Source organism: Calidris pugnax, unplaced genomic scaffold (assembly GCF_001431845.1).
Source record: "Calidris pugnax isolate Ruff unplaced genomic scaffold, ASM143184v1 scaffold220, whole genome shotgun sequence".
Taxonomy (NCBI): domain Eukaryota; kingdom Metazoa; phylum Chordata; class Aves; order Charadriiformes; family Scolopacidae; genus Calidris; species Calidris pugnax.
The window spans coordinates 1,552,633-1,578,199 of record NW_015090963.1 but is presented as its reverse complement, the minus strand read 5'-3'; the positions used below and the strand labels follow the sequence as shown (position 1 = coordinate 1,578,199).

General features: G+C 43.1%; 1 protein-coding gene across 1 annotated transcript in view; it reads right to left on the bottom strand.

Annotated features, from left to right (window-relative positions):
- UNC13B (unc-13 homolog B (C. elegans)) overlaps positions 1-25,567 on the bottom strand; it is a 209,670-nt gene that overhangs the window by 34,082 nt on the left and 150,021 nt on the right. Inside the window, exons 21-29 of the mRNA XM_014952451.1 lie at positions 24,740-24,890; positions 23,714-23,782; positions 20,862-20,951; positions 19,220-19,354; positions 18,260-18,393; positions 17,231-17,316; positions 6,545-6,671; positions 1,027-1,123; positions 96-239 (exon numbers count right to left, since the gene is read on the bottom strand). Of these exons, the coding sequence (XP_014807937.1) occupies positions 96-239; positions 1,027-1,123; positions 6,545-6,671; positions 17,231-17,316; positions 18,260-18,393; positions 19,220-19,354; positions 20,862-20,951; positions 23,714-23,782; positions 24,740-24,890 (1,033 nt within the window). The remainder of the gene's footprint in view (positions 1-95; positions 240-1,026; positions 1,124-6,544; positions 6,672-17,230; positions 17,317-18,259; positions 18,394-19,219; positions 19,355-20,861; positions 20,952-23,713; positions 23,783-24,739; positions 24,891-25,567) is intronic.

Here is a 25,567-nt window from a genome sequence, read left to right as displayed (position 1 = left end):
TACAGGAGAACTCCAGGAGGTAAAAAGAAAACCAACATCACACTGTTTTGCATCCCACTGAGGGAAGATAAACAGCTGGATGTTGAGGGTATTACCTTAGCAAACCTCCTGTTATAATGAGCAACAATAACAGGGTCTGGGCACTCCAGCTTCTTAATGATTTCAAAGCTCTGATTGAGCTGGGTGAAGACGTCCACCACTGAGCAAGAGAACAGAGCATGCTCGGATGTTTGCTGGAACTAAAACAGAAGGTACAAAGAGTTATTCTCAAACAGAAAAATCTGAAATAGACCCATTTCCTGTGTGTCTCCATCACTTGCCATATTGGAGGCAGGACAACTTCACCAAAACCTGCATCTTCCTCAGAAGTTAGTCAAATGTTCTCCTAAAGGCCTAAAGGAGTCAAATAACCAGTTCTGTTGGGTTATAAATTTACTGTCCTTCACCAGCTATGACATGGCAAGGAAATGTAGCGTGATGCTGAGAACCTTAATGAAATGCATGGCTTGCCTGTCAGTAAACAAGGAAAGGAGGAGAGTGAAGAGCTTTTTTGAGATTTTCTTAAAATATAGATATTAAAGAGAATGCTTACATTAACATCACAGACTAGAGTGCCAACAGTCACTGAGCAAAGGGATGGCTCTTGCTCTCCATCAGGAATACTCAGCAAATTAAGAATAAGTTTACTCTGTCACTGGATTAAGGTCACATTCTCCCTGCATGACTAAGTACATGCAAAGTACCTTATACTTCAGTTACCTCTCTCAAACACACAGAGATCAGAGAGCACCAAGCCACTGGCTGACAGACAAAGAGCAGCAGAACAGAACAGGCATAAATGAATGAAAAAAAAGCTGTCTGTCACCTGTAGAAAAAAGTCCTGAAATAAACAAGTTTCCCAGTTGTTTAGCAAGCCAAAAGGGCCGCATCCTCTATTTGTATGGCAGCTGAATTTACAGTGTTGTTGAATGGTTCTGGGATGGAAGGATGTAACACCAAGTCCTTCACTCAGAGTGACCTACATACCCCATCTTTTTTATCCCTCTCCAGAGCACCATGCAGGAATTCTAAGGAAACATCTTCATTTTCATCCAGCCACTGCATCACAAACTGCTCAAACCACCTGCAGGAGGAACAGGAGAGACAGTAAGTTACAGCAAGAAACAGAGCACCCCAGCAAGACTCAGACAATGATGCTGTTTCAGCAAGCCTTGTGAAAGCTTGTCGCTGTTAGACGTCTGAATGTGTGCTGCCAAAGTTCCCAAAAAATACTCCTACAAGCTGCCAATGAGCAGGGGCTGTACCATCGCTCAAGCTGGACAAGCAGAACACAGCCCAGCCCCTACAGATTGTCCTGTGCTGGTTTTGTCCTTCGCCCCTGTCTTTCCTCTTTCTTTGTACCTCCCCCATTTTTCCCCTTGAGCACCACCTTTATTTAACTTTGCATCATCTCAAAGCACTTGTTCTTTTCTTCCCCTTTCACCCCTGTGCCAGAGAGGAGAATAGCACTATCCTCCAATAGCACCACCTCTGCATGGTAGGAGAGATGGCACACTGTCCTGCCACCCATTTGGGTCTACCATCTTTCATTCACGTGAGAGCTGCAAATGAGTATAAAGGGAGGAAAAGAAATGCCTGTTTTCTAGGCCCTTCAGTCACTTTATCTACAGATACAGACATATTTCTGGAGTCCCAGAAGGAAGAATCAAGGCTAAGAGTTTCTCCATGTTGATCCCCTTTGCCCAAGCCTTCTCTTAAACACCCTCCCATTTGTATGGGCTGCTGATCTTGCTGTGAAGATATGAATAAGATTAACTTCTGGTGATAGCACGGCACATCTGCTAGGGCTTGCAGGAGGCTGGCCAGCCCTTTAAGCAGCTCTTCATTGTTTTCTTTTAAAGAAGCACAAACTTAGTTCATGTTACAAGTTAGACCACCACCCTTGGAGCACGGTCAAGGCTCCAAACTAGGCAGGTCCTAGAAGGAGCACAGCAAAGCTTGTCTCTGTTCCTTCTCCTCACTTAGGGGGATAAGCTAAATGGTACAGTGAAATCCAAGAAGCTGCTGCAACAACCACTGTTGTATCTCGGGGACAGGCCTCACATGAGGTGGTGTGTCTGGAACTGTCTCCTGCACTGAACAAGGGGCTTCTACAAAACCCTACCCTGGCCAAATAGGCAAGGTGAGAAACAGCTTCAGTGGTGGGACCTTACAGCTGGTCATTCCTCTGTTCTCTGCTCTGTGGGATATAACCACGTAGTACAACAGTGTGTGTGTGGGAGGGCGTGTTGTGTTTAAGCAAGACCATCCACTTACAGATGGATGTTATTTAAACATCTGTCTAGGATTTGTTGTGTGCAAGTGCCAACACACTGCAACTGAAGTGAATCTGAATTTCAAATATTACTAAACAGCATTCACAAATAAGGGGAAAAAAAGTGTCCACGTGTGATTTCAGTCCATACAAAAGATTATTATACGAGCTTCACAGAGTAAAGCCTCCTCTAAATAGGCAGCTGTGTTCATAGAGATTGTGCTAATTATGGGCTGAGTTTGCAAAGAACATGAAAGCATGTGCCAGACATGAGAGGGAGATCAAGAGCAAATTCACAGACAGAGCATACTAGATAGCCTTAAATACTCTCTACACTTTGAAATATAAAGCACATCAATGCTAATATTGGAAATCGTAACTGACACGGTGTTAAATGCCAACAGCAACCTGTCTATGCAGCTCTATTTAATACAGACAGCAGCACTGGAACATTTTCACAGACATATGGACTTCCTGTGTTCTGGAAAAACTCCTTTTGAATGGCACTTCAGGCTCCTAAAAGTCAGCATATTTCAGAGCCTGCTGAAAGTTTCTTGAGCTTTCAAAATTTTCTTATTAATTACAATAGCATCTTTTAAAATGACAGCTCAGTCCTTAGAAGGTAGCTCAGGCAATTCACAAGGAAGCAACTACGCATCTTCCACCTCTTCCACAGTTCCCAGCCTGCAAGTTGTCAGCTGCTTCACAGGACATAGGTCCATGAGCAGGGGGAATTACTTGTTTGTGCCAGAAACCACAATTTTTGCTCTGAGAAGTAAAACTACTTCCTGATTTATCATTTATTCTTAGTTATTGCACCATATCCATAAAAAAAGGGACATTCTCTGTTGCCAACAGTCATTGCCCATTTTTATCGCTATTGGATGCTGATATACAAAATCAAGTGCATAGGTATTTTACTGACTTACAAAATTGTATAAACGAAGGTAGTACGGAAAAAAGTACTATTGCAGATCAGGAGGGGAAGTACCACCACTACCCTCCCCAAACCTTAAATGAAAAAATGCACTGCCTCCAGAAAGAGATTTAGCATGAACATTTAAGTGCAAAGTGAATCACTTGGATCAAGTCAGGAAATTCTGTAGCTACGTTTGCGAAGCCAACCTCATCTTCGTCACTTATTGGCTGGCAGGAAAAATCAAGAGATATAAATGTAAATATGGAAATATAAATACTTCCAGTTCCCAGGCACCTTCGGGACCAAAATGTGCTTTGAACTGCAACACAAACTAGAGTAATCTTAAGCCAAATACCCCTTAAGTGGTTTTACTATCAGATCTCAGGCTGCTGAGCAAGTGAAGGGAGACTCCGAAGTCTACAACGGCAACATATCCAAAACGATATTCAGAATTATTGAGCACGGAAACTAATAAAAGTAATCTGATTTCATGCAGAAATAGCTTCAAAATGTAGTTATATGGCAAATATCTTCTCCCTTGTCTGCTTCAATTATTGATCTAGAAGCAAACCTTGAAATGACTCATGCACCAGCACACAAGGCAGAGGCTCGCGGTGCTGCTTCAGAGACACTCTGTGCTTGCAGGAGTCAGCACAGCCTGGCTTGCGACGGCACGGCCAACCTCTCCCAACAAGGTTTGCACAGAATATGCCTTGGTCTCCTGCCTGCTGGGACAGGGAACGGAGCTTCCTGATTAAATGGAAGTTTACCTCCGCTGGCTGCACACAAAAGCTGCAATTTCAGCTTGGCCATGAGCCTGGCTCCTGTGGTCTCAGACTTCGCAGGTGAATTAAACTTGTTCATTTGCTGTGTTGATGTATGTGGGTACATCCTCTGGGCCTTGGGAGGCGCAGAGGCAAGAAGGCAGGCAGGGTTTCAAAAAGTAAAAGTATAAATACTAAGCTTGATGAAGTGAGCCAGAAGAATAAGACAGGATTTCAAAGGAAGGAAAGCCTTCCCCCACCAGAGAGGAGGTATTCTCCAACACAGCCACAGTACTAGCTGCATGTTGACATCAGTATTAAAACAAAACATAGAAGACTTCTTCACACATCTAAAAAGCTAGGGTTTTTCGGAAACTGACACTTCACAGCTTTTAGCTGGCAGCTAAAAAGTGAAGAGAGGAAGTTTGGAAGATCCACTTCCAGCTATGTCGCTACTTCAGTTTCAGAAACTGCTGCTGAATTTCAGAAAATAAGAGGAGTATAAAAACTTCAGTATTTTGGAGCCTTCACTTTATTCAACTGCATCTCAAGGCTATCAGCACACGGTTTTCATAATTTCAATATGAAAAGCGAGTTCTGGATAGCCTCTTGTCTGTCAAGTAAACAGACAACTCAGCTGCTCTCAGGAGAGCAGCAATTTTGTTTCACTAAGGAGTTTACTGATGTGCAAACCTGATGTGCAGACTCCTTTGTTTAAGGAAGGTTCAAGACTAAAAATACTTGTGATGAAGCAAATCAAAGGACAAGAGCGCATTGCTGTAATTGATACCAAGGGGGTATTTCATGACAGGTGAAGGTTACGGTTGAAATAAACATCACCTGTGCCTGACAATGTGACTACTGTACTAAAAGACAAGAGCGAAGTAATAAAGCCAGTGGCTGCAAAGGTACAGGAGCACTGAAGCTCTACCACGAAGCCCAGCAGAGCGGAAAAGTCTGCAAAAGACTGCAGAACGAAACTGAGCATCATTATCCTGATTACACAGGAGAAAAAGAGAGATTAAGAATATCTGATGGCTTGCCTGAGACGGCACTGACTCAGAGGCACCGCAAAGAGAACAGGGCTTCTGAGACTGTCACTCCAGCACCCTGTTCACTGAGCTAATGCCTCTTGCTGACCTGATTTGTAAAGCAAGGCCCATAGCCCAAGCTGAGCAATTACACCAACTGCCTCCATCTTTATTCACATGCAGCCAGCACCGGGCTTGAGGAACTGTGGGCACGGCAGGATGGGAGGAAAATTCAACATGCCAAACTAGAAACACTGTCCGAGCAAGATGTTTTTTCTCAAGGGGGTTAAGTGCAAAGTGCTGCATTTAGACAGCAGTGAACAGTCATATGCAGGACGGGAAGAACAGCTACGACATTCTACTGAGAGTGCCTGGGGTTCACTTGTGGCCACTGGAAGCATGACTAGTGTATCATTGAAGGAAAAAGAAAAACACCCCCCAAAAAAGACTCCTAACAGCACTGCCTGAAAGGCAATGCAAGGCAAGGTCTAGGTGAAACATCAGTATTTAAGTCTGGGCGTTGTATGTCCGGACACAGACCAGCTGGAGAGAGATGGGTAAACCTCACTCACAAGGGAAGCTGGGAACAAATGGGAACCATCAGGAGATTGGGAAGGGGCATGAGAAAAGCATTTTACTCTTGTAAAACAGGAGCAATTTGTTCTTCATGGACAGGCTGGTAAGAAATGATATAACAAGCTCAAATCAAAGCAAGAAAGATTTGGAGGGGGAAGAAGGGGTGTATGTTAAGCCCTCAAAACCCAGTGGAGGGGTAACAAGGAAGCACATGGAAAAAAAAGCTGCTTGAAAGAGATGTGGACCAACCACCACTGAAAGCCTCTGAAAACCAGTTAAACACTGGTCAGAAACAACACGCCTGCTCTTGCCATTGTCCAAGCCGAAGCTACAATATTCTCTCCAGGTTGCTCAGACAACTTCTTGGGCTCATAAACCTTCTACAGGTCTGAAATCTACTGCCGCTCTTCTAAAGTTATCTAAAAGTTGCGAACAATCATTTAGAGCTTAAGAGGAACTACTTATATGATGCTTTCATTTAAACCACCTGGTCTTAACAAAAAAAAGAAAGCAGTAGCTTTACTTACAAATCCTGTTGTGTGTCTATACATATGACATACATACACACACTTACAGACATGCGTACAGTAATACAGATAAAGCTGTTCCTATTAACACAAGAATGTAGGTACACATCCAGAAGTCTGCTGTTCAAGAATTGACCAAAGCCTATGCTGCAGGCACAAAGTAACTTAAAGACCTTTTATGCCAGTGCTCAAGCTTTTGAGATCTGGGGAGATACTGTATAACAAGGGATTGCATTGTGTTGGGGACAGTGGCACGGAACACCGGAGGGGACAAACATGCACATAAACACAGAAATTCAGGGGTGAAGAAATGGTATCATGAAGGCAGCTCCAGGAGAACCAAATGACTACCTTAAAATTAACACAAGGAGATTCATAGTGGGGATTTACTACAGGAGACATAACACACTCACGCTGGATATTCAGGCACTTTTCCCTTGAAGGCAGGCAGATCACGAACGTATTCATTGTACAGCCACTTCACTTTGAAGTGTAAGTTCATATAGTCTGCGCTTTTACACAGCCTGTGTTTCTCATGCTCTGTAAGGAAGGAAAAAAAGCAGTTAGGTCTGAATTTACCACTGTCACTGTATCAGGCACAGAAGGGTCTCATAAAGCATGTCCACAGTATGCAATGGTTTTGAGCTTGAAGCTCCTACAGAGCCACAAAATCTTCATGACACAGGATTTTGGCAGCAGGCAGGGGTTCTTGGTGGTTGACCATTGGGGCTTTAGAGTTTATTTCTGTAGCTCCAATTAATATACCATTTGTAAAAGACTTTGGTTGTCAAAGCAACAAAAATAGAGCAATCTCTCATGGCCTTTCCACTTAACATATGACAGTCCAGATTTCTTCTTTGCAGGAAACAAATCAAGGAGAGCAAATCTGTTCATTCTTGGATATAAACAAATGCAATACCAACATGTTACACTACATCCCCAAAGAGACAAGAGTAGAAAGAATCAAGTTCTCTAGAGTTTGACAGCGTGAGTCACAAGCAAGTTCAAATGAGCTACACAGGAGCTGGAGCCTTCCCTGATCCCCAGCCTAGAGAAATTCAAGACACTTCTCCTTCAGAAGGCAACTGTTTTTATTGGCATTGCCCTCCTGAGCCCAATCCACTGAAGTGACCCAGGGGTATCCACCTGCTGCTGAGCCTCTTCCTCCTGCCAGGTTTTATGACATTTCTGTACCCAGGTTATGTGGGGACAATGCAGTTCCTTCCCTGTACATTGCACATACCTCCACAACACGACCCCTCCCAAGCACCTATGCTGCTCAGACCTACGTTTCTGCAGACATCATCTCCCAAGACCACCCCTCCCCATTCTCTCTCATAAGAAATGTACACTCTGTGTCTTCGCTCTCATGGCCCTTCACAGCCTACATCCACACTACCACCTTTCAGCCCCTCTGATCAGCCCACCATCCCTGCTTTTAAACTACTCGTTAAGTTCTACCAAAAGCATCTCAACGCTTTCTCCCAAGCCACCCCTCATGTGCTTACACAGGCAGCTCCTTCTACTGCGCTGCCCCTCCTCAAAATCCTCCTTGAAAAGTATAAAATTAACTCCTTTCTCATGACCTAAGAGGACTCAGCAGCTGGCTTCTGCCTGCACTGCAATCCTGAACTACCAGCTGCCCAGTTCTCCACCACTGCTCCCTAGTGCCGCCTGTCCGTATCCAGCTCTTTCTTCTCCCAAGCTTTGCCACCTTTAATACACTTTGTGCCAGGCTCCCGTGTTCACTCTAGCACCACAGCAAGCTGCTAGTCCATGACTACAGTGTGAGATAAGAGACTAAAACATAAATGATTTTGGTTTAGACTCATGGGTTTTTTTCCCCAAAGTTTGACTTCAGACTTGTCTTCCTACCTTTTATGTGTTAACCTCATTATTGATGTAACTTTCAAAGGGCATTACCGCTGATGCGTAGACAGGATCCAACTATGTTAAAAAGTGGAAGTGTTTCGCTTAACTTTGAATGGCTTTAATCTAGGATTTCGAGACAAGTATCCAGTAACAGGGTAGATACATGTTCATGCAAGCAATAAATGCTACAGATGTTCATTAGCAGAAGACACATCTTAATGATGTAAAATTGCCCCAGCTTTCTAATCAGTTACCTGACAGAGAAGCTTATCTTACAATATCATCATCTATTTTCATGCAAATATGAATTCTTGCAGCTATTTCAAAACATTAAGAAACTTCCATATCTCTCTTGAAGCTTCAAAAACATGCACAAGAAGAAAGGCCAAATAAATTATGAATCATCCAGCCAAAAATATAAAAAACAAAGAACTTTTCACACATAATTGTTCCATAAGCCTTGTCATCTCCCAAGCAGGGGAACACTCCAGTGAGTTGGTTACAAAACTCTGTTACAGTGTAATACAGATTTCTTTCTAATTCACATGTAGCAGATCCACAGAGATACAATTAAAAAAAACAACAAACAATGTAACCTTTGTGTTGAAGAAATTAAAATGTCCAATATCTCAGAGACATAGTCCCCAGGGGTGATGGGTCGATGGACAAATTCCATGTGCTACTGTTTCACATGTACTGTGATCCATTACTCTCCACTGCAAATTTGCTTTTATTGGAGCAAAGAGAAATCCATTCCTGTTTTACGTTAATAAATCTAAGGAAGGACTAAGGAAGTATGTGTATACTCAGTGCCTAAACTGCTGACCTCCCTCAAGAACAACCGCAGAAGAAAATGCAGAGCTCTCTGTGCAGATCTAAAACTGGCAACAAACACAGCAACAACCGTGCCCCCTGAGCTCCCTGCGAGAGCGAGGAAATCAAGGGACTATTATAGCTTCATTAACTTTGATATGCACTGCCACCAGGACGCTATTCCCTCACGGAGAAAGCAGCGTTTCTGCAGAGGGAAGGTCTGACTTGGAGGTAAAAAGGACTCAGAGCTATTTCCTCAAAAGTAAGCAGTGCACTAAAAGCAGGTAATTCAAGCTTTTCCTGATTTTTTTTCAGGAAAACACTACTATGTTGCAGAAGAGGGAGATGCAAAGCGGCCACAGAAACCTAAGACCAAGGGCTACTACTAGGACTACCTAGCCACCTAAGCAGTAAAGGAGAGGCTTGACACCAAGGGGATAAAACTAAGTAAAAGAAGTAAAGTAAAAGAAAGAAAGAGAGGTCTTACCACCATAAAAGAGAACTTTACGTATGCGAAAGAGAGGCGGGGCTTGTGACAGAGAAAAGACAAAAGTGAACTATAACAGCTCAAACATGATGGAGGACCAAGAAAGCCAACAAAGCCTCCCAAAACCCCCTCACTCCCAACAGCTCATACCATCCACCCTCCCCAAGTCAACGGACCCTGCAACATTTTGATCAGCTGCTTTCTTTGTAAAGGGGGAATGTTTCAGAGCACTTGAAGGTGACATGGAAACACATTGGCCAGAGGTATGCTTTGAAACCCCATTTTAGAAAAAGTAAAGGGAAGAGCATGGGAGCCATCAGTCATAGCACATTCCTATTCTGCTTTATGACCTGCTGGCTTTTAAAGAGCTTAGTGGCAGCAACAGTGGGAGAGTGCACAGATATTTTGCAGCAACTGCTGTGTTTTATCCTGAAAAGACCACAGAGTTCTTTAAGTCTCTCACATTTCCTCAGCAGATTTCATCTGCAAACAGTCTCCTCTGGAGATGAGCTTTTAGGGTCACTGAGGCCATATTTTTAAGGCATTAATAGGGAACTGCTTCCTAGCAGCACACTGTCTAGTGCCATGTCTAGTTCTATTTTTCAGGCAGAGAATAGGACTTCCACCACAACTTTAACCCATGGATTTTTTTTCTTGATCATCAGCCTACTTTCCATGGGTTAATTTCTAGTAAATAATGCTGGATTTCTGCAAAGGAACTCTAATAGGTGCTGAGGCTGTTGGAGCGTTAACACTTTAGACAGCTGGCATCTGTGAGTGCATCTGATCACCCGCCCCTTATTAGAAGTGAGAATGTGGCAGAATGATTTATTTCAATCTTGCCCGCCAAGTCTACTCAGTCTCTCTTCCTGTTGGCGATGTTTCCAATTTACAACTCTCCTAACGCTGATGTGTCCAAAATAAGACGAACCATTGCTGTCAAAGATGACATTGATTTTCTATTACTGTCTTGCTAGTAAAGGAAGAGCAAAAGCCTTTTTTGCTTGAAGAGCTGGTGCTTTCTGGGTCACATGGGTTTCACCGAGAACAGCAAGGAAACTAGTGACTCCAGTTACCAGAGGGCCCACAAGGAGGTTATCCAGCTGCTGAGCACTGGCCAGCGTCCCAGAGGTGGAGCTAACTGTATGACTTGGAAAAATCATCCTCTACGCTACAGTGACTCCAGGGTAGCATGATCTTCCCAGCCAAGTCTGGGCCACACAACATGTCTATCTGATTTGATTTACTCTTGGGTTGAAGGGGAAACAAGGGATACTTCTCAGTGCCTCATCCTGTACTGCCTTCACCAGCGAGGAGGCAAGGGACAGGTCTGCTGTTGATGATGCCCTGAGCTGTCACTGCTTTGGGGGAGAGAAAAAACAGAACAAGCAGGGTAGATACACTTACTTTCCAGCAGTGAAACACAATGCTGCCATGACTACTGCTACCAGTTGCTGAACATATTTGAAATCAAAAATAGGTGTTTCATTTTTATGACTTGAACATTTTACACACTAGCAATCTAACTCTTCTGAAGGTTCCCAAAGGTCAGGTGCTGCATCCACAGCCTAGCAAGACTTCTGGTTCTGAAGCCCCAAAACACTGTATTTGAGGTTTAAATTAGTATTTATACGTTGCCCTGAACAGGCTACACATGGAGATTAAGGTCCCTGGGAGAGGCAAGGTCAGCTGCCACCCGTGGGGAAAAAGGAAAACAGCTCATACAGCCAGGCACTACGCTCCAACTCAGAGAAGCCATCTCCCACCTGAACCTCCCAACTCTCCTTCCCACTGGAGAGCAACGTGGAAGCATCAGGCTGGCTTCAAGGAGGGAGAGGGCAGTTGCACCCAGGCCAGCATTCTTTCTACACCAAAGACATTACATGGCCTTTAAGCTAGAAGAAAATTTTCATCCACTGGTGAGTAAAAGGGCTACAGACCCTCAATTGTCATCCCAGCCAGGAGGGAAGGAACAGAGCCACACAGGAACCAGAGTACGCCTCACCAGCTTTTCTCCATCTCAGCATTCTTTCTACACCAAAGACATTACATGGCCTTTAAGCTAGAAGAAAATTTTCATCCACTGGTGAGTAAAAGGGCTACAGACCCTCAATTGTCATCCCAGCCAGGAGGGAAGGAACAGAGCCACACAGGAACCAGAGTCCCACCTCACCAGCTTTTCTCCATCAGGTGTTATCTACAGATTAATGCCTGGGACCCAGCAAGGAGCTTTCACCCAGAACTCCTCGGGGTATTGAGTACCATCAAAAAACAGCAGCTGGAGTAACTAGTCAGAACAGGAGTCTCCCAAGCAGCACATATCCTCCATTTCTGCAGCAGCAGTATGGTCTTCCACATCTTCTTTGCAGACCTGCTCATCACTGGCATAAAACTACAGGACACTAGAGCTAATATTAGCAACTATATCCAAAGTGCTAAAACTACAGGTAGCAGATGAAAGTCTTTGCCTACTCGCAACTACAAAGTCTACCAAAGAGCATGAACTTACCACTTGGTGAGGTGCATGAGCTCATGTTATCCAGAACTTAGGAACAGAACATAAGGGGAGACACCACGAAGAAAGTTTAGGAGCAATAATTATACTCTGACGTTATGTGCACATATCTCCAGAAAACAGATTAAATCGTGTTGTTCCTGATGCATACAGATCTTGCAGCACACCAGAAATGTACCTAAGGATTACTCCACAAACCAGCAAAGGCAGCAACATGAGACTCTTGATTTGGTTAAACTGGCAGAGAAATTAGAAACTCAAACTCAGAAGTGACAGAGTCAAGGACAGCAAATCTAATCATCATCCTTCACATCACTTAATCTGTTTCCTTTAACACCCTTTTTCCTTTCATTTAAACAAAAATGCAGTGAGCTAGTCCAATGACCTGTATTTAAAATACATGTACTAAGGCCTGTAACTGAAAAGCTTGTTATAAAGGTTATCTTCATAAGTTTCTGGAGAGCAAAGAAGTGAGGAATCACACTTGCCTCAAATAGAATTTTGCACCGAGGATTTCTTGAATATATATTTGGAAGAGACACTCCCCAACACAGACTTTATCATGGTTCAATCCTCCTGCAGGACTTGCACTGCTACGGTACAAATACATGTAGCTTTGTATTTCTTGAATATATATTTGGAAGAGACACTCCCCAACACAGACTTTATCATGGTTCAATCCTCCTGCAGCACTTGCACTGCCAGAGTACAAATACATGTACCATGCAGCTTTGCAGCTTTTGTTCAAAATGCAAACCCCTCCTGGTCCCATCAGCTGCCTTTCTGTCAAATTTCTCACCAAGAAATGCTTTGAAGAGGTGTATTAGGTTTGAGTGGCAAGGTTTTGATAGCAGGGGGGCTACAGAGGTAGCTCTGTGTGAAGATTCCGGAAGCTTCCTCTATATCTGATAAAGCCAACATGGTCCCATCAACTGCCTTTCTGTCAAATTTCTCACCAAGAAATGCTTTGAAGAGGTGTATTAGGTTTGAGTGGCAAGGTTTTGATAGCAGGGGGGCTACAGAGGTAGCTTCTGTGTGAAGATTCCGGAAGCTTCCCCTATATCTGATAAAGCCAACGCCAGCTGGCTCCAAGATGGACCTGCTGTTGGCCAAGGCCGAGCCCACCAGTGACAGTGGTAGCACCTCTGTAGTAACATACTTAAGAATGGGAGAAAAATTGCTGCATAACAGCAGCTGGAGAGAGGAGTGAAAATATGTGAGAGAACCAACTCTGCAAACACCAAGGTCAGTGAAGAAGAAGGGGCAGAACTTGCTCCAGGCACTAGAGTAGAGATTCCCCAGCAGGCTCTGCAGACACCAAGGTCAGTGAAGAAGAAGAGGCAGGATGTGCTCCTGGCACTAGAGTAGAGATTCCCCTGCAGGCCATGGTGAAGACCATGGTGAGACCTGCCGCTGGCCAAGGCCGAGCCCACCAGTGACAGTGGTAGCACCTCTGTAGGAACATACTTAAAAATGGGAGGAAAATTGCTGCGTAACAGCAACGAGGTCCACGGTGGTGCACATAACCACCTGCAGCACATGGAGGACCCCATGCTGGAGCAGGTGGATGCCCCAAGGAGGAAGTGACTCTGTGGGAAGCCCACACTGGAGCAGGTTTTCTCACAGGATCTGTGACCCCATGGAGGACCCAGGCTGCAGCAGTCTGCTCCTGAAGGACTGCACCCCATGGAAGGGACCCACACTGGAGCAGTCTGTGAAGAACCGCAGCCCGTGGGAAGGACTCACGTTGGAGAAGTTCATGGAGAACTGTCTCCTGTGGGAGGGACTGCACAGTGGAGCAGGGGAAGAGTGTGAGGAATCCTCCCCCTGAGGAGGAAGGAACATCAGTTGGAGAAGTTCATGGAGAACTGTCTCCTGTGGGAGGGACTGCACAGTGGAGCAGGGGAAGAGTGTGAGGAATCCTCCCCCTGAGGAGGAAGGAACATCAGAGACAACGTGTGATGAACTGACTGCAACCCCCATTCCTGTCCCCCTGTGCTGTTCGTCAGGAGGAGGCAGAAAAAATTGGGAATGAAGTTGAGCCTGGAAGAAGGAAGGGGTGAGGGGAAAGGCATTTAAAGATTTAGTTTTCTTTCTCACTACCCTACTTTGATTTGATTGGTAATAAAGTAAATTAAGCCTGTTTTGCCCATGATGGTAATTGCTAAGTCTTTCTTTACATTTTCTCTCGCCCATCCAGCTGAGAAACAGGAGTGGTAACAGCAACTTTGGTGGGCCCCTGACATCCAGCCAGGGTAAACTCACCACAAGAGAGAAGCTCTTTCAGCAACTACTTGCTATGAACTCACAGGATAGAAACATTATACCAATCCTTGTCTTAAGAAGCTCACAGGTGACCAGAAGGATGTCAGGAAAAGCTAAAATAAGCCCAGATTCACCACAGAGGACAGAGTCAAAGAGGACACGGTATGAGATGCGAATAGAGAAAATCAGGGAGGCAAAGTTAACTTGTGCGCTGGCAATCAAGTACAGCCATGCAATGAGGTAAAAAAATAAATCAAGGTCATGTCCTCCTTGACAGAAAAATTTGCACTCACAATCAGTAACCTTTCTGAAGCTGCATTTTGGACGCAACAGGGAAAGGGAAACTTAGGAAAGTCAGCAACTAGATCCAATTCTCACAGCTGCTGGGAAAGGAGGAAGATACAGCACTTTCAACTGCATTGTAAATTCCCAAGGGTGAGCGCATCGGGGTAAATAAGGATAAAATAGAAAGAGGAGCCAAAATGGTTACAGAAGCAAACAGTTTCTAGGGAAAGTGAACATGGAGTTATCACAGTTGCCTTATCTCTAACACATGAGCAAGCAGTGACAGCCGCTATAGAAAAGAATCTTCTACACAGTAGGTGTTAGCTGTTCTCCCCAGTGTCTGTTCTCACACCAAGACGACCTCACAAGACAAAGGCGCTGTGGGGTACAAGCTTATATAAAAAGCTCCTAACTCCGAAGTAAGAACATTTCATCCAGACCTGCAGCCTGCTGAACTCAAGCCTACAGCTGGAAAAGGGTGTCCCTCCCCACCGCACAGTCTCTACCCCTGTTGTGCTGTCAAAGACTAAGAAATTGAGTCAATCTTCTTCACTTGCACAGCAACCCCACAGACTGTTCCCAAAGAACAAAACGCAGGAAAGTCTCCTGGCTGGCAGCAGGTTTTTATTTTTTTTTTTCTAGCAGTCTGAAGTAAGAGCCTAATAGGCTGTCACTTCTATAAGTGAGTTTAGATGAAACTGGGGGGCAAAAAGATTGAGCATGATTTTGTGAGTGACGAAAGGCAGTAACTTGCCTTGGTATGGACTATGAAAACAGCTTGCCTGCCATAGGCAGCACCGGCACTTCTGTTTTATCACAATATCACCTTACAGATGCTGAAAAGCCTGACCTTGCAAAATACTGAGAAAACAACTGCTGCCGGGGCTGCAGAGCTGGTGGGAGCTGGATACTCTCTGAATCTTGTAAGAAGCTGATTACACTGTGCAAATTAATTTATAGCACTAAAATCAAGTTCAAAAACTGTAATAAACCATCAGAAGTGGTAGAATTCCTTTCTGAGAGTTTGTTGGGCTCTGCACAACTATCTCATTGTCACAAACAGCACAATTTCTCTTTTCCTAGGAGTCTGGCAGAATTATGTACAGATTCATTCAAAACAAAGATGTCTGCAGCAAGATTTGTTCTAGCAGCACACTTCTGCTGATGGCTTAGACAGTTTACACTGTATCATCCAGGGAACTACAGCTATGGCGCAACCCAGAATCCACCTTCTTCTCCAGCCCTTTCTACCATTGTACATAGCAGAAAGAAGTGGCTGTTCATCTAAGTCATCATAACCTCAGGGCAAAGTGAAATTCTGATTTCAAACCAGCTGGGATGACAATAAACAGCTTGCAACACAGCCTAACACACAGGTCTAGAGCTCAGGCAGATCTCAGCCTCAATTCTCACCCATAAATCAGCTGTCCACAAACAAAGCTGTTCTGGATGTCATCTCCAAACACACTGAAGATAAAGAAGTCATTGGAAGTGGTCAAGATGGATTTACCAAGGGTAAATCATGCTCGACCAATGTGATAGCCTTCTATGATGTGATAACTAGATGTCTGGATGAGGGGAGAGCAGCAGATGTCATCTACCTTGACTTCAGCAAGGCTTTTGACACTGTCTCCCGTAACATCCTCATTAGAAAATTTAGGAAGTGTGGGCTACACGAGGGGGCAGTGAGGTGGATTGAGTCCTGGCTGTGTGAAAGAACTCAGAGGGTCGTCATTCATGGAGCAGGGTCAAGTTGGAGGCCTGTAACCAGTGGCATCCCCCAGGGATCAATACTCGGCCCAGTCCTGTTCAACATATTCATCAGTGACCTGGATGAGGGGACAGAGTGTATCCTCAGCAAATTTGCTGATGATACCAAACTGGGAGGGGTGGCTGACACCCCAGAGGGCTGTGCTGCCATCCAGTGTGACTTGAACAGGCTGGAGAGCTGGGCAGAGAAGAACCTAATGAGGTTCAACAAGAGCAAATGTACGGTCCTGCACCTGGGGAGGAAGAACCCCAGGCACCAATACAGGTTAGGGATGGATCTTCTGGGAAGTACTACTGAGGGAAAGGATCTGGGAGTCCTGGTGGGTGGCAGGATCTCCATGAGCCAGCAATGTGCCCTTGTTGCCAAGAGGGTCAATGGAATCCTGGGCTGCATAGGGAAGAGTGTGGCCAGTAGGTCGAGGGAGGTCATTCTCCCCCTCTACTCTGCACTGGTGAGGCCACAACTGGAATACTGTGTCCAGTTCTGGGCTCCCCAGTTCAAGAGAGACAGGAAACTACTGGAGAGAGTTCAACGTAGGGCAACTAACATGATTAAGGGATTGGAGCACCTCCCTTACAAGGAAAGGTTCAAAGAGCTGGGGCTCTTTAGCCTGGAGAAGAGAAGACTGAGGGGAGGCCTTATCTACATTTACAAGTTCATGAAGGGTGAGTTGAAGGATGATGGAGACGGACTCTTTTCAGTGGTTTCCAGCAATAGGATGAGGGACAACGGGCACAAGCTGGAACATAGGAAGTTCCATTCAAATATGAGGAAAAACTTCTTTCTGGTGAGGGTGACAGAGCCCTGGAACAGGCTGCCCAGGGAGGGTGTGGAGTCCCCTTCTTTGGAGATCTTCAAGACCCGTCTGGATGCAGTCCTGAGTAATGTGCTCTGGGCAACCCTGCTTTAGCAGGGGAGTTGGTCTAGATGATCTCTAGAGGTCCCTTCCAACTCTGTCAAATCCGTGAATCCGTGAAATCCCTGCTCCAAACAGTGGTGCTGCTGATGTGCTTAAGCCTCATTTACACCAAACGGATAGAGAACATGAGGTCAGCAGCAAGTCAGCTGGCAGCAGTGAGAAATTCTCTTACCTTCCATTGCGTATTTCATATCCTGGGCAAAAAGACTCCACATCACCTCCGCGCTGATCTTCCCAACAGCAAGCTCCTGAGGAAACCTGAGGGGACATTTGGGAAAGGTTTTGGTATATATCAGAGCAAAGGGGTCTTCATTTAGCTATGAGCTAACTAGAAGTTGAAAAGTTCAATGTTACAGCTGCTTCCTTCACCCTAGATAAATGACCAGGTGGAAAATGGAGACCACAGACTGGACTTCATAGCATAGATTGAATATAACCTCAAAACAACACTGCTGTTGAGACGGTTTTTAACCCAAAAAGCCAGGCCCTGAATGTATCTCCTAGAAGAGATGCACACAATAATTCTGGGAATGGAATCTCAATACCCTTGTACCTTTTTCCCCTTTCTTGTCCATATTTTTCCCCCCTTTTTTTTTCTAGGGTTACTAGGCTGACAGGTGAACACTGTTCACATGTCCCTGCCATGTTAAATCAATGATCATTAGGGCACAATCCAGCTCTCTGTGTATAATACAGATATCTCCATCTCTCCTGCCCTGTGGGACTGCTGTAGCAGTATCCATGGGTTAGATAGGACGGTTTCAGGTTCCTTTCCAATGCTGTCAGCCCCACCCAAGGCACTCTCCTACTGCTGCACTGAACACCACGTTCCTCAATCACAGCACAAGGTACTGTCACCATGGCACCACTGTGTGCATTAATGTGCATCCCAGAACTGCTCAACATCAGAAAAAACCAAAAGAACTCTCACCCCATTTTCAGGTGCCTCCCTGAGTTCAGGATTGTAATAATCAGGGTGTTTGTGCTCGAACGCCATCGTAACTGAACCTTTTGAAACTCTTCCATCCCAATCAAAAAGAGTTATTTATATAGACAGAGACAGATAAGACAGAAAGACAGACAGACAAGATAAGTACTTCTATAAATACACAAGTGACAGAAGAGATAGAAAGCAGTTTAACAAATAAAGCAGAGCACACAGAGACGAGCATTAGCTGTACAGGACATGGAAGATTCTTACTGATTCAGGACTGGGGTATAAGAATTCTTGTCCTCTTCTATGATGGAAACTATTAAAGTGATGAGCTTGGGCCAGAAATCCAGGTTCCTGATGCTGGGGCCCTGTTCCTCGGGAGGAAGGTCCTGATTTTTGTTCTAGGAAGGAAGTGGTGGGAAAACCAGTGTAAATTTAAAGAGGAAATAAAAAGCTGACAAATTAAGATCACCATACAAACTCCAAATGCTAATTACTTGTGTACTCTTTCACCTGAAGAGCTTAAAATTCTTAGTGTATGCTGCCAACTTGCAGGATCTAATGCAAAACACAGTAACATGCCAAACCATGTTGCTTACTGGTGGTCTCAAACCTAAATAATACCCATTTTGTCATTTACAATACAAGAAGTAGGTCAGGCTTCAAGAGACCTGCTGAGACATCATTTGCTCTAAGCTTGTTCCAAATACTTGCATTTTAGGCACCTGAGTTGATGACTATATCCACGTTGACACACAGTGCTTGCACTACTGCAGAGTGGCCGGCAGAGCTCTCATGGATTTGAAAACAGTTTGTGTCTAGAGGTACCTCCTAGTCCCAGTGCAGGACACCGGAAGCCAGAAAAGATGATAAAATTTCACTGCTTGAGGTTTATCTATGCTAAAGACAGTTTTCTCAACTGGTCTGCATTTGCTTTACATGGCTTTTGCTCGCTGAAAGCTGCATCAAACTTCCCCTTCACAAATAACTGCTCATGAAATAGAATAGCTGAGGCTGGCAAAACAAATCATAATTAGTTAGTGCTAAACAATTATCACCCTCCACTTACTAATTAGTGCTCATTAATTGATTACAAGTTTTCTGCATTCAGAAAAATAACAAGTCACATAATTTTGTTTGTGTTGGCTTTTTATATCAATTAGTATTCTTGTTATTATCTTAAGAAAATCAGAAACTTGGATTTCTGCCCATTTATCAACTACTCACAGGATCTGTCTGGTACTCGCGACTGTACAGCTCATGACAATTGTTGAAAATGTACTCGTAGGTGGAGTTGAGACAAGCTTTTACACAGTCCTTCACCACCTGGCTGGCTCGGGGTGGACTCTGCAGCTCTTGGACCTGGCAAGGAGACAACAGAGTCAGTCAAGCACAGCATAAAAATCCCTGTTTGTTCCTAAAATCAAACGGGGAAAGAACAAGTCACCAGGGTTTTGGAACTACCCAGGTCTTGGTAGTTCTGCTTTCAGCGACTTGTGCTATCAGTGACCTGAAATCATGAATGGGTCGCTCTCCCCAGGCACAAAGCAGCAGCGACAACACTTATGATGCTGCGGGATCATTTGGAGCATAAAAGAGATTTTGAAGTGCCAATTAAGATTTTTCAGAATAAACAAATCATGTGGCTTGATGCGTGTATAATCTGAGCAATGCACACACATTTTCTGCTAAATTTGTAGGATGTTGCTATGAAGCCAGCGAGCAATCTTTCCAAACACTGGAAAAACATGCAACAGTCTAGTGAAGCACATTACATCTGATCTGGAAAGTCTTGCTGAAGACCAAGCACTCACGTGCCTCTAAATACAGTAACTTCCTTTAAGGACATCTTTCTTCACAAGCTTTATTGAATTTTAAAGCACACCAGAGTCCTTAGGGACATGGCAACTGATACGCCTTCTCCTCTTGTAACAACAGCTCATTTCATTATTTCATTGTTATGTTGCTTTAGAAAAACACTGCGGGGTTACTTTAAACTAAAAAGATACACAGCCATCACCCTGCAAATAGAACTATAACCCAAGACAATTTTGATATTGTCACTACCTCAAAACTTTTTGGAGTATTTCTGTAAAGCATTCAACATTCAACATAGACATATTGCCTTCATGAACACTTTCAAAATAAAGTTTTAAAACACCATTTACCCGAGGGCCTAAGAGTACAATTTTAAGCACTTCCTCAAATAGGTCAAATGGAAGACTTGATTTGGTTATGATAGATAAAAATTATTAAGTGACAGTTACTAGTCTACAACAGTATTTTTTTAAAAAGCTTAGAAACAAAAATCAGGAATTAAAAATAATCTCATTACACATTACTAGACCACTAAACTTAACTACAGAACCAGCACATTAGCATTCATAACAACTCTCTCGGATCTCTACTGAGAGATACTACCCCATTTCAGTATCTTACCCTCTAAGAAATAAATATTAAAATATTTACTAGATAAAAAATAGTGAAGAGATGGTAGTGACTGATAAATGTTGTATACAGTTTATAGGAAGAGCTTCTTCATGTTATTAACAAAAGTAAATTATCTTCCTAAAACCAGACCATTTTCTCTTTTTTTTTCATTTTCTTTTTTTTTTTTTTTTTTTTTTTTTTGTGTGTGCCATATTTATGATTGAAGAACCCCAGGGAAAAAACAGCTTTCATCTTCATGACACAAAATACAGTGAACCAGAGATAAAATGCAGATGTTTATTACATGGGCATCAGATGATCTCCATTTTCCTTAAGCGTATAAAGCACAGTAACATGAAGCAATGGTTTGAAAATGGGAAACCAGCTCCTGTGGCAAAAATGGCAGAGGCCCCACTCCCATCCCCACCCGTAACATTACCTTCATCCTGAAAAAAGTGATGCTGGTCAGCAAATCCACCGTAGACTTCAGGTCCTGCAGCCGTTCGCGGCTGCTGGCTGGGAAGTTGTTCTGTCGACAAAAAAGGGAAATTGTGTTGGAAAGCACAGTCAGATCCATGCAAGGCTTCAAGCATGTGCTAAATAAGGAAAGTGTCTTGGAAACATTTCCTGCTCAAGAAGCTTGTACCAGTCAAAACAATGCTCAATAAATAAGGCCTTTTTGCTGCAGGAGTTTATTCGTTTGCTTAATTAAATAGCTTCTCCAATGAATGCAAAGTTTGTGGATGCCAGAAGACTGACAGCCCTGGGTGGTAGGAGACCTCTCCTTGCCTGTAGAAGTAGCAGACAGGGAGGGAACAGCCTCACCACTGTCAGCCCTGGCCTCCCACCTGAGGCTGCCTGTGCCTGCCCCTTCCCTTCTACTTGGTTTTTGACTTCTCTTCTGAGACACCAGGAGATGTATATTAGCGACCTTCTCCAGAGAAATAAACTGGACTGAGAAGGGAAAACGACCATTGTTCCCTGTAAGAAGTCATCATAACCACTCAGACCCCTGTAAGATCCCATCTGCCAATGTAAGCAGTGCCTCTTTTTGCATTTATTTTACATAGTCTATCCACCACCCTGTTCTCTATAGACATACCTTCCTCTTCCACTCTCTAGATTCCACTGAAATAAGAAGTCTCATTGTCCCTTCCAGATATGATACATATGTGTGCTTATATACCTCTCTACATGCATACAAATGCATATGCTGAGTGCAGCAAGCTTTCCTTCTTGCAAGAGATTGTTCCCTTTCTGACAACAGGCACTTTCCTACATTCCCACTCTTTCCTTCCTGTGTCCTTTAACAGCATTCATATTCCTCACCATATTCTTGCTGGTGGGACTGGCTTTTCTGTGAGTAAAGAAGCAAAAGTGCAACCTTCACTTGGATAGTCTCTTTGCATTTGCACATTCAAAAATGGGGCAGAGGGGAGCATGTTTTCATTTATTAGTGAGCACTTCAGAGAAAAATTTGCTGTCTCTTGGCAGCAATCAAATATTGCTGCCGTTCAGCTAACCACTGCAATTTAATGTTCTTCACAGTCATTTGTAGATGCTTGTTCCTAGGAAACTCTCCTTTTAAAGTTAAGTTGCCCGCACATGGACTCTCTGGCACTCAGGGTATTTACCAAAATCAAAGACTTCTGTGGGTCAAGATTTAAAAACAAACCATTGGATGAGTCTTGGGGACTGAATGGATGTTGTTGACTGGGAATAATAATATCAGGAAAAGATAACATTATCTATATTGAAATTCAACCTCTTCTATGCTTTTATCAGCTAGCAACCAACCAACAAAAAGAACAACTGGCATGCATACAAAAATATTTGCTCACAAAAGCTATTTCAAAATAATTATTCAGAGCATGACTTGGAGCTACTTTTGAAAGAACTCCATCTCTCCTCTCTCCGAGTCTGTCACCCTGCCCTGGAAGGAACACACACTGGTTTCACATTTTCATTTTGACAAATCCACACTTCTTGTTATTCATTGTTTTAAGTGCTGACAAATAGCTTGGTTAAATTAGGGGAGGGGGAAGGCTTAATCTAGGTAATTGAAGTTGTAAATTGCCATCTCCTCTCTTGAAAGCCAGAAACCAACACCTCTTTTTCCAGAACTTAACCCGCCCTTCAGGGGTCTTACAATAATTACTAAGAGCTCCCAAATTGCTTCAGCCATTTCACTAAACATACTGCCAATTAGATTAACATCTAAATTATCTAAACTGCACAAATCTCTCCTGGTCCTTTATGTAAGATCTTGTTCAAGGTCCAGTTGCATTAGCCACCGGAAAGCAGCTTTTATTGAAGATGAAGCAATCAAAAATGGCATCACCACCACGGCTTCCTATTGCCATGTGTTGATAATTTTCCCTCTACTACTCAGTGCAACAGAGTTCTCTTTAGACCATCTCTTACTAGTAATGTAGCTTTAGAATAGCTTTTTGCACAACATTCCTTTTATCTTCTTTTGCACCTTGCCCCTTTCCCTTTTTGTTCATCTTCCTAATGGACTTCTCTTAGTCTGCTCATGTTTCCCTCCTCTGTATGTTTTACTGTGTTTCAGATAAATGCACTAACCAGAAAAGGACCTAGTTTCAGATAAATTAATGAAACCAAAGCTCACATTTTATTTTGACACTGTTTTTAACTTTTTCAATGAATTAGTCATTAATAAAAATAATATATCAAGGAATTAAAAAAAAAAAAGGTCAAATTACTATGTTGACTGTGGAGTAGCAAAGAAAGAAACTAGTGGGTTTAAGAATCCTGATGGACTGATGCCAGCATTTGAAACTCATTTCCCAATATGCTGAAGTGAAGGGAATCTCAACCTGAGAGCACATCTTGTAGATCCAGAGTCAGGGACAGTGATTTGAGTTTGCCAGATGTAAACTGAGTGACAACATGGTTGCAGTTCCTCTACAAGATTTCTGTCTTACCAGGGGAGAACAAATCTGTTTTCTCTTTGTAGAGGATACCTGATGTAGCTGGCAAGAATAATTAATATCAACTTGCATCTCTGGGAGAGTATCAGAGATGAGCATATCTTACAATTCTTAAATTATTTCAGATGTGTTGAGGAAGTTGTAACAGAAGAAAAAAACATGGTTTAAATTCTATCCAGGAAGAAAACAAAATGGTGTATTTGAGCAACAATCTTTTCATGGTCATTCCGTAAAACGCAAACTACTCAAATGGTTAGAATTTTAAGATAAAGCCCAATAGTGTGTTTCTCCTCTGCCCACCAGAATGCCTGAAAGGATTCTGTTTATTCCCACTCACCCTGTACATTGAGAGATCAATCCGAAGTGAATTATGGAGCTGGTCCAAAAGCTTCACAAATCGTTCTTTCTGTGGAGCAGAAAACACCAATAAACGTCACATATCATCACTCCAGTCGATGTTCACAGTAAGCAGCAGGGTATCAGGGAATTAGTCTCAGATCTCGGGAGAGCAGGAAGAAGCAATATGGATGCACTGTATTGTGCAAACAGTATTTTCTTTTGAATCTTGGATTTACTATTACACTGTAATTATTTCTGAAGTCTGTGTAATATTAGAAGTGTCAGAAAAATACACCATTTTCACTCTGAAGCAGAGGCAGAACAAAAAACTCTCTTATTTCTAGTCTGCAATTTTCACCAAACTTATATTTAAGAGAAAATATTTATTCAGAGATGAGCAAAGGAACAGGCAGAAAAGGGTTTAATTCAGAGCAATGACACAGCTCCAAAATCTTATCTATTAGTTCAGTGACAAGTATTACAGTCTTCTCTGTATCTTCTCGAGATCAGATCTCTCCAGTGGATTCTGGTTTGTGAACACCTCCTCATTCAATCTATATATTCTCAATCTGATGGGAAGCACGAGCTTTTCCAAATAATTTTCCAGCACACCCATCTCCACCACACATTATACAAAAAAACATTGAACCATTAAGGGGATAGAGGTGGTTTTTTTTCTTAAAGCAGTTGCTGTTTTTAAGAACAAAGTTCTGAAACAATCAGATCACACAGTATATTTTATCAACAGCATCTCCACACGGAGTTTAATATTATTTGCTCATTTCCATACCATCTGTGCTCTAGTGCAATTTGAACACAAAGAATAAACATCACAATGCATTACACTGATTAATATCTAAAATGTGCGATGGTGACGACAATAAAACTGTGCTCTTTGTCTAGCCTCGAAGAGCTCCACAGCTTCAATTTTCCTTAAACAAAGCAAGTTATTTATTGAAAGGCAGAAGCACCGTAGGCAAATTAGAGAAATCCAATTGTAACATCACCAAACATGCAAACATACCCCAAAATTGGAGGCTGCAAAGCGGTCCGAAGCAGACACATTTGTGGAGGCAGTTGTGTGCGCATAATAAGCATTGATATTGGCAAGTAAGGTGCTCATCACAGCTGGCACGCCTGGGCACATGTATTTAGAGGAGAGACATGCAAAATGCCTGCAAAAGGACAGTTCTGTAAGTCATTCTTGTCTCTTTTGTGTAGCACAACTTGACTCTATCTCCTACTCTACCTGGCACCATGAAAGTTATGTTTTTCTCCCTTTCTGTAAATCTCTAACACCTAAAGAGCTTTTTTTTTCAGAGAGATGCCATCTAGACAATAGATATGCTTAGAACTAGAAAAAATCCCTTCACTACAGCCCTTTCAAATCATAAAATAGCTTCTCAACTATTGCCAACAGCTTGTGACTTCGGTGATATCCCGGGTCCTGATGCCAGTTCCTAGAACCACGACTGACATGAGGAATTCGATATAATTTGCTGTCACTTGAGGCAGCCACAGGTCCTGAGGTGATATGGAGCAGCAGGAACTGGAAAGCATTCAAGCACAGAGAGATCACACACTAGTATTTCTGTGCTGCACTGATATGTGATTCCTTAGGGCTAACCCTTCCAGCCTGCAGGAATCCTGCACACTCATTTGCATTTTCCCATTTAACTGCTGCCATTAAAGTGCAAGGAATCCTCCTGTAGGAAATCTCAGAATTATGCCAGAAGCATCGGGGCTTGTGAAATGATTCAACAATCAAAGAAAATCTGTTAGACGTAAAGGGAAAAATAGCCCACAGCTTAAGAGGTCTGATACTATGGGACACGGCAAGTAAAGTTCATTC